General features: G+C 43.2%; 1 protein-coding gene across 3 annotated transcripts in view; it reads right to left on the reverse strand.

Annotated features, from left to right (window-relative positions):
• Positions 1–4141: 4141 nt before the first annotated feature.
• Positions 4142–12217, reverse strand: part of LOC145351133 (deubiquitinase DESI2) — a 65704-nt gene continuing 57628 nt past the window's right edge. The window contains exons 5-6 of one of the 3 annotated variants that reach the window (XM_080200795.1): positions 7435–7557; positions 4142–5610 (exon numbers count right to left, since the gene is read on the reverse strand). In XM_080200795.1, coding sequence (XP_080056921.1) covers positions 5557–5610; positions 7435–7557 — 177 coding nt within the window. In that variant the 3' untranslated portion in view covers positions 4142–5556. Of the gene's footprint in view, positions 7558–12217 lie in introns of all 3 variants that reach the window. The other 2 variants (XM_080200794.1, XR_013888329.1) reach the window with 2 other exon arrangements.

A 12217-nucleotide genomic window follows, 5' to 3' on the forward strand; every position in this document is an offset into this window, starting at 1 on the left:
GAATTGGCCAACTCGTACATAATGTTTAGTTAATGTTTAGGACCGAGTAAAATTACTTATTGAAGAGTATATAAAGGACTTAAAAGGGGGGGGCGGAATGTGGTTGTCTCTTTAAGAGCCACACAGCAGGGTAAGGGTCACATGACCAGTCAGGACTCAGTGTGGAATTACTCCATGGTGAGAAAGGCTCCAAGGCAGAGACATTTTGTATCTACAACCCACGTAGCTGCTTTTTAATAAAGGCCTTTTGTGTTTATTAATGAAGTCTGCAAAAGTGCATGTTTATAGGAAGTTACCTAAACTTTCCCCAGTGTGCGGTTGGAAAATGGCAGACAGGAGTTGAGTGGGGAGGTGAAATGAGAGGTCTGAACGACAGGAGGTCAGGTGCTGTGGGCCAGCAATGGGGTTCAGGTATCTATTTACATAAATCAGTCCTAGCGGCACAGCACTCCTGCACTGAAAGGCCGGTCGAGGTTACTTCAGCAAGTTTCTGAAGAGAAATGAGACTGTGGCCCTCTGTCTTTGAAGCGAGTATTGCCCCAACAGCGATGCAATTCTTCTGTAAACCTCAACGTTGTGACAAGTTAGTCACTCTATCAGTCTTTAAGTTCAAGGAAGTTCGATGAATCAGGGAAAAGGGCTCTCTGCTCTGGGGGTGCAGACCAATCCTAAACTGGACAACGATTTGCGTCAGTTGAGGGTAGGGTCAAGTTCACCTGTAAAACCCTTCCCCTCCCCTTCCCTCAGCTCTGGTGAAATAGTTGGCTCACACACTCACTGTCTAGTCTTCAACAGGATAAACAACCACTGGAAGAAACTATCAGAGAGTAGCCAATGTCTCTGGACTGTAACCTCTTTAGTCAAAAAGTTGTAGAGTGAGGCTCATAATATTTCATTCCCGTAGACAGCTGAAAAGATCATTTTCAGGCTTTGGAACGCAGCAACTAATTCCACTAACAGTTTACTCTGAACTCCAACTGATGCAGAAAAAAAATCTCATTAGTTGAAGACTGAATTTAGGATTAAGACGATTAGATAAATCCAATTGCAGGTGTTCTGTGACAATCGAAAGGTACAAAGCAGATTATTGCCACCGTATGTTGTCAAACGCCCTTGACATTAGTTAGCATTAGCATGGTCTGCACACGACTAGGTCACTGCTGTATCTTAGTCAGCTGTGGCTCAGTGCATTAGCACTCGCACCTCAGCAGGTTCAAGTCCCACCATCAGGACTTTGTGTTGTCTTTTGATGAAAGAAATGTTAAATTGAGCTTCCCAGCTGTCCTCTTAGGAGGGTATAAAAGAGGAGCAGGGGGATTATTTCCAGTGCTCTGGCCAATATTTATCCCTCAACCAACATCACAACAAAAAACATCAGATGGGAGTTTACAGTCTTGCTCATCCCAAAACCCTAAAGTCCCACTCAAGTCCGTCTCTTGTCCGTTCCGATTCCTGCGGCAGTAAAATTCTGGCCATTGTTTGACCTTCATCACATTGCTGTTTGTGGGAGTTTGCTATGCACAAGTTGAGACACCGCTCCCTACATTACGACAGTGACTATGCTTCAAAAATAAGAATACTTCATTGTCTGTAAAGCACTTTGGAGGCTTACGGTGGTTGTGGAAGGTGGTATCTTAATGCAAGTCTTATTTCCTGTTCAGGATTAGAGGCAGTGAATCAAAATTCATTATTTAAGTCCTTTGAGGCTGTCCGAGAGCACACAAACCTGGCAGTTTAAACACTCCTAGCATTTTACATTTATAATGTCTTGACGTTATGATGATGATGATAGATGTGGATGAAAATGATTCCATTATTACAATAATTGAAAGCAGGGAAAGCAGGTGACATTAATATATTGTGATGATCTTTAAACAGATTAGCTTGTCCAGGACCAGGGCAGGGATTAAACGCATCATTAAACAGGGAGACACAACCAAGTCTAATTTTGATATACGCCAACCTTTCTTTCCTGAGTGTCATCGGCTGCAGAGCGGGAATAGGAAACTCTGCAGCATGCTTAGGAGGAAGTGCAAGTTTGGACTTACTTGTTCCCAAAGCTCCCCCCTACTGGGATTTTCCTCAGGTGCTGCCCAAGTTTGCTGCAACTAACTGGTAAGGTTAATTGCCATGGTTAGTCAATAATTCCATTATCACTGCCTCATCTGATCATCAGGATGGTAGATGGTCCATGGTCCTCCCATCATGGGGCTTGGAAACAGGAATAAGCCATTTGACCCTTCGAACCTCCTCCACCATTCAGTAAGATCATGGCTGATCTCGGATCCACTTTGCAGACTACCCCACACAACACTTTATACTGAAAATCTGTCTAACAGCTTTGAATATATTTGATGACCCACAGCCTCCGCTACTCTCTGGGAGACAGAAGTCCACAGACTAATGACCCTCAGAGAAATAGTATCTCATCTCACTCTAAAACAGCACCTCTCTTTTTTCAAAACCGTGTGTCTGAGTTCCAGTCTCTCCCACAAGGTGAAGCATTCTCTCAGCATCCACCCAGTTACGTCCTCTCAGGATCTTCTTATAGGCATCAATAAAATCACTTCTCATTCTTCCGAACTCCGCTGGGTATAGGCCCAACTTGTGCAACCTTTCCTTACAAGATAACCACTACAGTTTGCCCTGTAGTCCGCTGGAGACCCAAGGCCTGGAGGAGCTCAGCTTACTTGGGAACTCTGCTGTGGACTAGAAGCCCCCTCTGTGGTCAGAGAAGGTGAAGCTGAAGGGGTCACAGACAAGGAAGGTTCTGAAGGGCCAGACAACCTCAGGGTCCTGAGTGAAGATCCAAGGAGTATCCAACAGCTGCTTTGATTGCCCAAAGCTCCTTGAGAAGGGGCACCTGGTCCCTCTCTCGCCACAGCAAAATCTCACCTGTGACTATAGCAATAAAGTGCAGGCCTGCATGCATCTCCAGCACAAACAGTATGCTTTTGGATGAGATTCTCAATGATGTTCACCGTCCACTACATGGAAACTTCCATTGCAAACAGCTGGATACCTCTTCATTAGACAGCAGGCAGACTCCTCCACCTCACATGCCACTCTCGAGGACTTTCGACAGCTCTGCCTCATGTTCCCCTGCCTCATGCAGCATCTTTAGCATCCTGAGCAGGGCCGATCCCAGAGGCTCATCCTCTCCAGCTGTCCTCTTGCTGATGTGCTTGGCTGACCCAGATCTAGTATCCACCGAGGTATGTCTCTGGGACTGGTAGAGGCAGGAGATTGCTATAATGGCAATACAGGTACACTTTCTTCCTCTCCCTCCAATGTCCTGGATCCCGTACGCTACAAGCACTGCTGGACAGGGCTTTCTCTTCCTATCATCTTCTCCTCCTGCTGGCAACTGACTGCAGGAGCTGACACACGCAAGTTGGGCACAGATTCTGGAATCCCCTGCTCCTCAGTGTGTATTAGAACAAGAACCATGCAGGGGAGGCGATGGCTTAGTGGTATCATCATGACACCATTAATCTAGAAACTCAGCTCATGTTCTGGGGACCCGGGTTTGAAGCCCACCACAGCAGATGGTAGAATTTGAATTTAAAAAAATCTGGAATTAAGAATCTACCAATAATCATGAATTGATTGCCAGAAAAACACACCTGGTTCACTAATGTCCTTCAGGGAAGGAAATCTGCCATCCTTACTTGGTCTGGTCTAAATGTGACTCCAATGTGGTTGACTCTCAGCTGCCCTTGCACAACTAGGGATGGGCAATAAATATTGGACCAGCCAGTGACACCCATGTCCCACGAACGAATAAACAAAAACATTGGTTATACAACCAATTTCACCCACTGTATATAGAAGACCTATGAGAAAAGAGTGTGGCATGCTGAACTGCAACACTTCTTTCAACCAATGGGAATCAGCAATGTACAACCTGGAATTATTGTGACAGATGAAGTCAAAAATAAAGAACCTTAAACCTGAGAAATCTTTGAAGAAAAGTGACCAGAGTCCACATGGCAAGGTGCCAAAGTGCCCTGAACAGTTCTGAACATGGTCTCCCTTTGACTACAGATTCCACTGTAAGAAAGATGCAGATAACATGGGTTGTAAACAACGGAAATTAGGTTTTTTTTTAAACAATAAAGCAAGTTCAAAAACAACAAAGTTTTAGAACAAACAAGTTTTTTTTTTAATGCTGCCATCACATTTTGTTCAAAAAATAAAGTACAAGAACTACTTTCAAAGTTTGCAAAGTCAGGAATAGTAAAGGAACAGTTGCCTACCCTTTGCTTAAATTAGATACAACATGACTTAATATTACATACAGCTACTGGAGTGGAAAATGTTACGAGGTATTTTGGATTAATTGACCTGGATCATCAATAGGTCCCTGTGTCACAATTAAAAGGCACCTCACAGAAGTACCCTGGCGATTGGGTACGTAACATAATCTGTACCATCTAGGAGGCAGTGCTGTGTGAATATGCGCAACTTTTACACAAGATACAATCAGAGGCACACTGTGCCTGCGGATCTCACTCAGTGAAGTAGTGCTACACAAGGCCAGAACCAATATCTGGAGCATCATGCATATGTATTTAACCCCTTCAGTCCAATGTTCAATTTTACACAGATCTTTGTACATTTTTTTCCCCTCTAAAGACCCAATTCTACTCTTGCCACGTTACATAAATAATTTTTTTGGACAGGTAGTAGCTATTACCAATTTGGACCACTTTAAATTGTGGCTTAAAGTAGGGCTCAGTCTTCGAGGGAAGTCACTTTTTCTGGTGATGCATTTGCACCTGAATTCCTCTATATTCACCTGGGAGACATCAAGCTTTGTCTACTCCTGGCCTTGCTCAGTCACGAGCCCTCCCTCACCAAAGGGGCCTGAAATATCATTGCAGACCCTCTAAACTGTGCAGATCAAGGGAATATAATAATGAAGTAGGAAGATCCCCACACTGGAGTGTAGGAGAGTTTACAAAAGCTGTGGCTCTCAGAAGCCCATGATTAATTTGGATAGATCACTTGCACAGGCATGGTAATGGAACTGTGCACAATATTTAGTAGTTTAAGGGAAATGGACATTAACTGCAGAATTGTATGTGCTATCAACAAGATTTGTCCCTAGTTCCATTAGAAAGGCCTTGGATTAATACACTAAACTACCACTGGTCTGCAAAAGGGTTAAAAGCATATGCAGGGACTGACGCTTGGTGTAAGGCAATTACAAACTCCTTTACTTAGTAAAAATTAACCAAGAACCAGCCTCATATTGTTTATCTTTCCCCCACGATACACCGTGCCAAAACATTTCCTTACACTCCATGTGACATTCCATCAGAGTCCGTAGGCGAGTGTATTACTGACAAACCAATCGGTATGTCTATTAGCCGAACTGACTGACTGTCTATTTTGCTTGTTTGTCACTCAATTAACGCATCTCCTCCGGTAGATGCAGCAGAGATAGGGAACTCATGAGTAAGGTTAGACCATTGGACTAGGATCAACTCTGTACTTGGACAGATAACAATTGCCAGTGATGTTGACAACAGTTGCATTGCTTGACAAAAGTTAGGCAGTGTCAGGAATACCATTGCATAGCAACACAACTCTTGCCAAGAACTCCTGTGTGAAACATAATTAGAATTAGGGATCAGAGTCAGTATCTATCAGAATTATACAAGTTCAAACAATGACACAAAATCAAAATTGGAGAATGTTGAAGAAAAAGTCTGGGAATCTTGATCTATATTTGACAACTTTGCCATGTAACTCCTCTGACCATACATTCTCAGGTGGTAACTCTTATCAAGTGTATTCTAACATCTAGTATATTACTATTTTTGCAAATGAACTCTTATGGACTGGCTAGAAAGATCTGTTTGGCATGGTGGTATCCAAGGAGGATTCGTGTACACATGATTGCCAAGCACAGAAACACAATGTCCCTTTAAGTCACCTTTTATAAGTTTAGGATAGTCTGTAATACCCCATTTACAAACTTTCTAAGGCACACAACAGCGCAGCGTCAACCGCGAAGACAACCTGCTAAAGGGTTGCTGAAACGTACAGTGGTTTTCATTAAAAAAAACACAAAGGCAAGGGATGAGGGTTTGCACAAGCCTGGGACAGTTAAATCATTCAGCCTCAGGGTGGGTCAATATGCACATGATCAAAACACCATTTCCTTAGAATACTGTAAATCACTTCTGAAAAGTGGAACTCCCAGAATGAACTCCCAACATTGTCAAAGGGATTTCATAATTAGAAAATGACACTGAACATTTTATCTCACATTTCATGATTCACAATAGTCTAAGTGTACATTATAAAGTGCTAATCCCTCCTACAATGCAATTCAGTTAGAAAAGATTAGACAAGCGTTCCTACAGGTTTCAAATTTCTTGGGAGCAACTCTCGATGCTATAGTTTTAGACAGACTATGTACAATACTAGCAGAACGAGACATCCTGGACAGTATACCAGTTAGTATTAGGGTTTGTTTCATGTACTGCTCCATGCAGCTGAAGAGGTCTTTGATTCTCCACTTCAAGAACAGAGTCATTAATTAATGTCATTGTTACAAACTCGAACTCCCTGTTCATTGAGAATGCTGGTGAAAGGCTTATTGCTCACTTGGATGTTTTGTACTCTGTCTTGCACAATAATAGCATATTAACTTCAGATGTTGTAGACTGGTACAGTTTTGGAAGCATGCAAAAAATTGATTATGTTGCAGTAAAGCACAAGGATTATTAAATAATGTAAAAGTCTGTCAGCTGTGTATTGTATTTAATCAGGGAGGGTTGAGGGAATAAAGAATGATGTGAAAGGGGAGTTAAGGTTTTTGGCGTAGATTAATTGCCAGTAAAGTGTGGTTTCATTACTCTACCGGTCTACAACAGTTAGAGTGCTTTATAAAATATAAAATTACCAGTATTATCGTTACAACAGGTTAAGCACAGATCCCAGTAAAAGGATCTTTGTAAACAATTATCCAAAATACTGTAATGTTATATATGTATACACACATATATATATATATATATATATATATATATGTATATATACATATATAGCTTTTAAAAGACTTCTTTACAGTGACCCCTTCAAGCCATCAGAAAGGAAAAAAACCATGGAATACCAACTACAAATTTTCAGCATGGAACAAACACTAGGTAAAGTATTAAAAAATAAAAATGAGAAACGAGGATCTAGAATGTTCAGCACCCTGCAGAGCAGTTTCTAATGATTGTGATAATTACTTTTTTTTAAATTAAAAAAAAGTCAGTTGTATGTCTACAAAGTCAGTCTCAAGTCTGTGGAGGATCACAATTTGGTTTGGTGGCCTGAGGTGGGCAAAGTAGACCTAGAGGTTGACGCTGAAGCGGAAGTTGAAGCCCCGGCATCTCCCCCCTCCCCGAGCTCGTCCTGCAGCTCCTGGCTTACACTGGTCTGCAGTGCTGCTGGTGTCAGCCATTCTTTCGGCAAGCAACTCTGGAGAAACGGAATACAGGAACTGAAGTGAGCCAGCCGGTTAACCCAGCGAGGGATCTCTTTTCCACAGAGAATCTGTTACAAACAGAAAAATAGAAACAGAACATTATTTTTAAGCAGTTTCCAAATTTAATTCCCTTTAAATGTAATAAAATTGGATGTTATTCCAGGGACAAACTCAAAAGCTGCTTTGCAGACAGCTGACAAGTCTTCATGGATTGGGTTGAGCCTACCAAGATAAATACATTCTTCCCTCAAATTTTCTGCTCCACCTAACTTTCTGAAAGCACTGGTGGCCCCTGTGCCCATGCTCAAGTCATTACCCTTCCCATAAAGAGAGTAATATTGAAAGATAAAGGGAATGAGTAGGGTGGGTTTGCCCTCATCAGTCCACTGGTGTGGACCTTATGCACTAAAAAGGGATGCGAGAGTTCTGTAGCGTGGAATGACTGCAGATACCGAGTGTCAGGAGGCAGTTCATTATGGATTACGCCCAAGTCTGATGTTGTCCTTCAACCACAGGCACTTTCTACCTGCGGGTACTGACAGAGAGCAATCAGGAGTAGGAATCCAGCAACTTTGTTCCCTCTACAACTGCAGTGCTTCTGCTGTGACTCAGAACGAGATCAGTTAATTCAGTGCAGGCAGAGGATGAAACACGGAATATTCTGGGTTTCCGTGGCTCAATTCACAGTGGGTGGTGCACTCGCTAATACTGTCATCATGGAGTGCACCAACATTTCATTAAACCCAGTTCAGGTCAACTAACTATCAATTATGCTCAAAGGGTCTCATTATCTTTGTACAGGCATTATGTTCCTATCTATTTATATTATTGTAATTATCAGGACATGTGCTAAAAATTATGGGTGAGTTACATAATCAGGAACTTATGTTGACCTCGGCTCAATGCCAAGACTCTTGGTTCTGTATCTGAAGCTTTCAAGCTGAAACCTCACATCAGAGACTTCAGCACATGTTACTCCATTTAAAAACAGTTAATAGGGTATTAGCATTGAAGGCTAAAGCAGGGGAAAAAAGGCATTACAGTACATCCATGCTGTAATGTCCTAACTATGTTAGGGGTGTGGGTTTTGGCACAAAAGAAAAATATGTGGTTTGTGCACATAGATTCAAATTAACATGCAACACATTTTACTGAAGATGCTCCACATAGAATACAAAACAAGGTAATACAGCAGCTTACACCCTAATGACATCACCATCAAAACATGTGATCAGCTCCTAAAACAACCTGCAACTCAAATATATAACATCCCTACACCTGTATTTAAGAGTCAGTGGTTTACAGCATGGAAACAGGCCTTTCAGCTCAACTTCTCCATGCTGCCCTTTTTTAAACCCATAAGTTACTTGCCAGTGCTCGCATTTGGCCCATATCCCCCCATACCCATGTAAGATGTGGTCATGACAATGTTATACATAGGATCAATAATACTCTAGACACAGAATGATGCTTCATTATACACAGTCAATAAGAAAGTTGATTAAGAGGGTGTCTCTCCCTCTCTGGTTGCATACAATGTCCTGGAATTTGACTGTCCTTGTGATGATTTCGAACTTTTGACCCCTTCTCTTCGAATTAATTCTGTATCATTCTCACTTGATATAGTAACTAAGACACAATTAGACAACTCAGATTTAACTAAGTCTTCCATAGCAGTATTCACAACATTAGGGAGTAAAAAAAGGTGGTACTTCTGGTGATGAGGATAAGAAATCATTTCGAGAAGACAACTGGTCAGCAAAGCATCACTGAACTAGTTCATCTTCTATTTGAACTGTGTAAGAAATTGGACCAGCTTTTGCTAAAACTATGACGAATACCCATTTCTCACTCATGGCATAATTACACAGCAACACTCAATCTCCTTGTCGAAATGAACATTGTTTCGCCTTCACTTCTAATCTAGCAACTTGAGATTGCTGTGGACACTCTATTTTAATCTCTGAAGTTTCTGGAGACAATAACAAATCAAACATAGTTCTCAGTTTTCTCTTTAAAAGTAAAGAATGTAGGTGAACTTTGGGTAGTCACATAAGTAGTGTTTCTATAAGATGCAAAAAGTTATTTACACAACGTGATGACAAACCTTGATCATCTGAAGTTTTTAAAGAATGTTTCAAGGATTACATAAGAACATAAGAAATAGGAGCAGGAGTAGGCCATCTAGCCCTTTGAGTCTGCCCCGCCATTCCATAAGATCATGGCTGATCTGTTGTGGCTCAGTTCCACTTTCCCGCCCTCACCCCATAACCCTTAATCCCCTCTCTTATCAAAAACCCATCAACCCGCTTCTTAAAAATATTTAGCGAGGCAGCCTCCACCACTTCAACGGGCAGAGAATTCCAGAGATTCACCACCCTTTGAGTGAAGAAGTTCCTCCTCAACTCCGTTCTAAACCGCCTCCCCTTTATCTTGAGGCTGTGCCCCCTAGTCCTACTGTCTTTTTTGAGCGGGAAGAGTCTCTCCACCTCTATCCTATCCATCCCATTCATCATCTTATACGTCTCAATGAGATCTCCCCTCATTCTTCTAAACTCTAGCGAGTACAAGCCTAGTTTATTCAGCCTCTCCTCATAGCTCAACCCCCTCAACTCCGGTATCAGCCTAGTAAACCTCCTCTGCACTCCCTCCAGGGCCAAAATATCCTTGCACAGGTGCGGCGCCCAAAACTGCACACAGTACTCCAGCTGCGGCCTCACCAATGCCCTATACAGCTGCAGCAAGACCTCCCTACTTTTATATTCAATCCCCGTCGCTATGAAGGCCAGCATCCCATTCGCCTTCCTGACCACCTGCTGCACCTGCAAGCTGGGTTTTTGCGACTCATGCACAAGGACCCCGAGGTCCCTCTGCACCGTCGCCTGCTGTAGTTTTTCGCCACGTAAGTAATAGTCCTTCCTACCATTCTTCCTGCCAAAGTGGACCACCTCACACTTGCCAACATTAAATTCCATTTGCCATTTCCTGGCCCATTCGCCCAGCCTATCTAGATCCTTCTGCAGACTCTCCACACCCTCCGCACAATTTGCCTTTCCCCCAATCTTGGTGTCATCAGCAAATTTCGACACCCTGCACTCGGTTCCCTCCTCCAGATCATCTATATAAATGGTAAATAGCTGAGGCCCCAGCACCGACCCCTGGGGCACCCCACTAGTCACCAACCGCCAATCCGAATAGCACCCATTGACCCCCACTCTCTGCCTCCTATTTGACAACCAATCCTCTATCCACGCTAACACCCTACCCCCAACTCCATGTCCCCTGACCTTCTGCAATAACCTCTTGTGAGGTACCTTGTCAAACGCCTTCTGAAAATCCAGAAAGACCACATCCACCGGCTCTCCTCTATCCACTGCCCTAGACACATCCTCATAGAACTCCAGTAAATTTGTCAGACACGACTTCCCTTTAATGAAACCGTGTTGCGTCCGCCCTATCAAGCAATTCCCTTCAAGATGCCTCGCAATTTCCTGCTTAATGACGGATTCTAACATTTTACCTACCACAGACGTTAAACTAACCAGCCTATAATTCCCCGCCTTTTGCCTGGCACCCTTCTTAAACAACGGCGTAACATTAGCCGTTTTCCAATCTTCCGGCACTTCCCCGGAATCCAGCGACGTCTGGAAAATAACCACCAAGGCATCCACTATAACCTCCGCCATTTCTTTCAGAACCCTCGGATGCATTCCATCCGGTCCTGGGGACTTGTCCACAATCAGCCCCTCCAGTCTGTCGCGCACCACCTCTCTAGTAACAGTAATGTCATTAAGACCCTCCATTCCTACCACCTTTCCATCGCTAACACCCGGCAAATTATTCACGTCCTCTTCCGTGAAGACAGAAACAAAAAAGTTATTCAAGACCTTAGCCATATCCCCATCCCCTACCACTAGCTCCCCTTTCTCATTCTCTAAAGGACCAACGTTCACCCTAGCCAGCCTCTTCCTTTTTATATATTTATAAAAACTCTTGCTATCCTTTTTTATATTAAGTGCTAGCCCAACCTCATAGCTTCTCCTACCCTCCTTTATCAACTTCTTTGTCAATCTTTGTTGACATTTAAACCTTTCCCAATCCTCTTCTCGCCCACTGCTCTTAGCTACTCTAAATTCCTCCGCTTTTAATTTAACACTTTCCTTCACCTCCTTCGTTATCCACGGCTTATTACCTCTCTTCCTACTGTCCTTTTTAACCATCGGAATAAATTTCTGCTGAGCACCAAGAAAGATCTCCTTAAAGATCCTCCACTGCTCCTCAGCAGACCTACCTTCCAACGCACTCCCCCAGTCCACATTCGCCAATTCTTCTCTCATCCTACCATACTCCCCTCTATTCAAACAAAGGACGCGTGTCCGGGAACCCACTTTCTCCTCCTCCATCTGCACCAGAAACTCCACCATACAATGATCACTCTCTCCAAGAGGATCCTTCACCACAAGGTCCCTAATTCTACCCGCCTCATTACATAGCACCAGATCCAAGATAGCTCACTCCCTCGTCGGCTCCAACACACACTGTTCAAGGAAATTATCCCGGCAGCATTCCAAGAACTCCTCCTTGAGCCCACCTCGTCCAACATGGGTCGACCAATCAATATGCAGATTGAAATCTCCCATAACTACTGCCGTCCCATTCCTGCACGCCGCACTTATTTGCGTGTTTACAGCCCGCCCCACCTCCAGATCATTATTCGGGGGCCTGTAG

This window comes from Carcharhinus amblyrhynchos, chromosome 12 (genome assembly GCF_965287045.1).
Source record: "Carcharhinus amblyrhynchos chromosome 12, sCarAmb.v2.hapA, whole genome shotgun sequence".
Taxonomy (NCBI): Eukaryota; Metazoa; Chordata; class Chondrichthyes; order Carcharhiniformes; family Carcharhinidae; genus Carcharhinus; species Carcharhinus amblyrhynchos.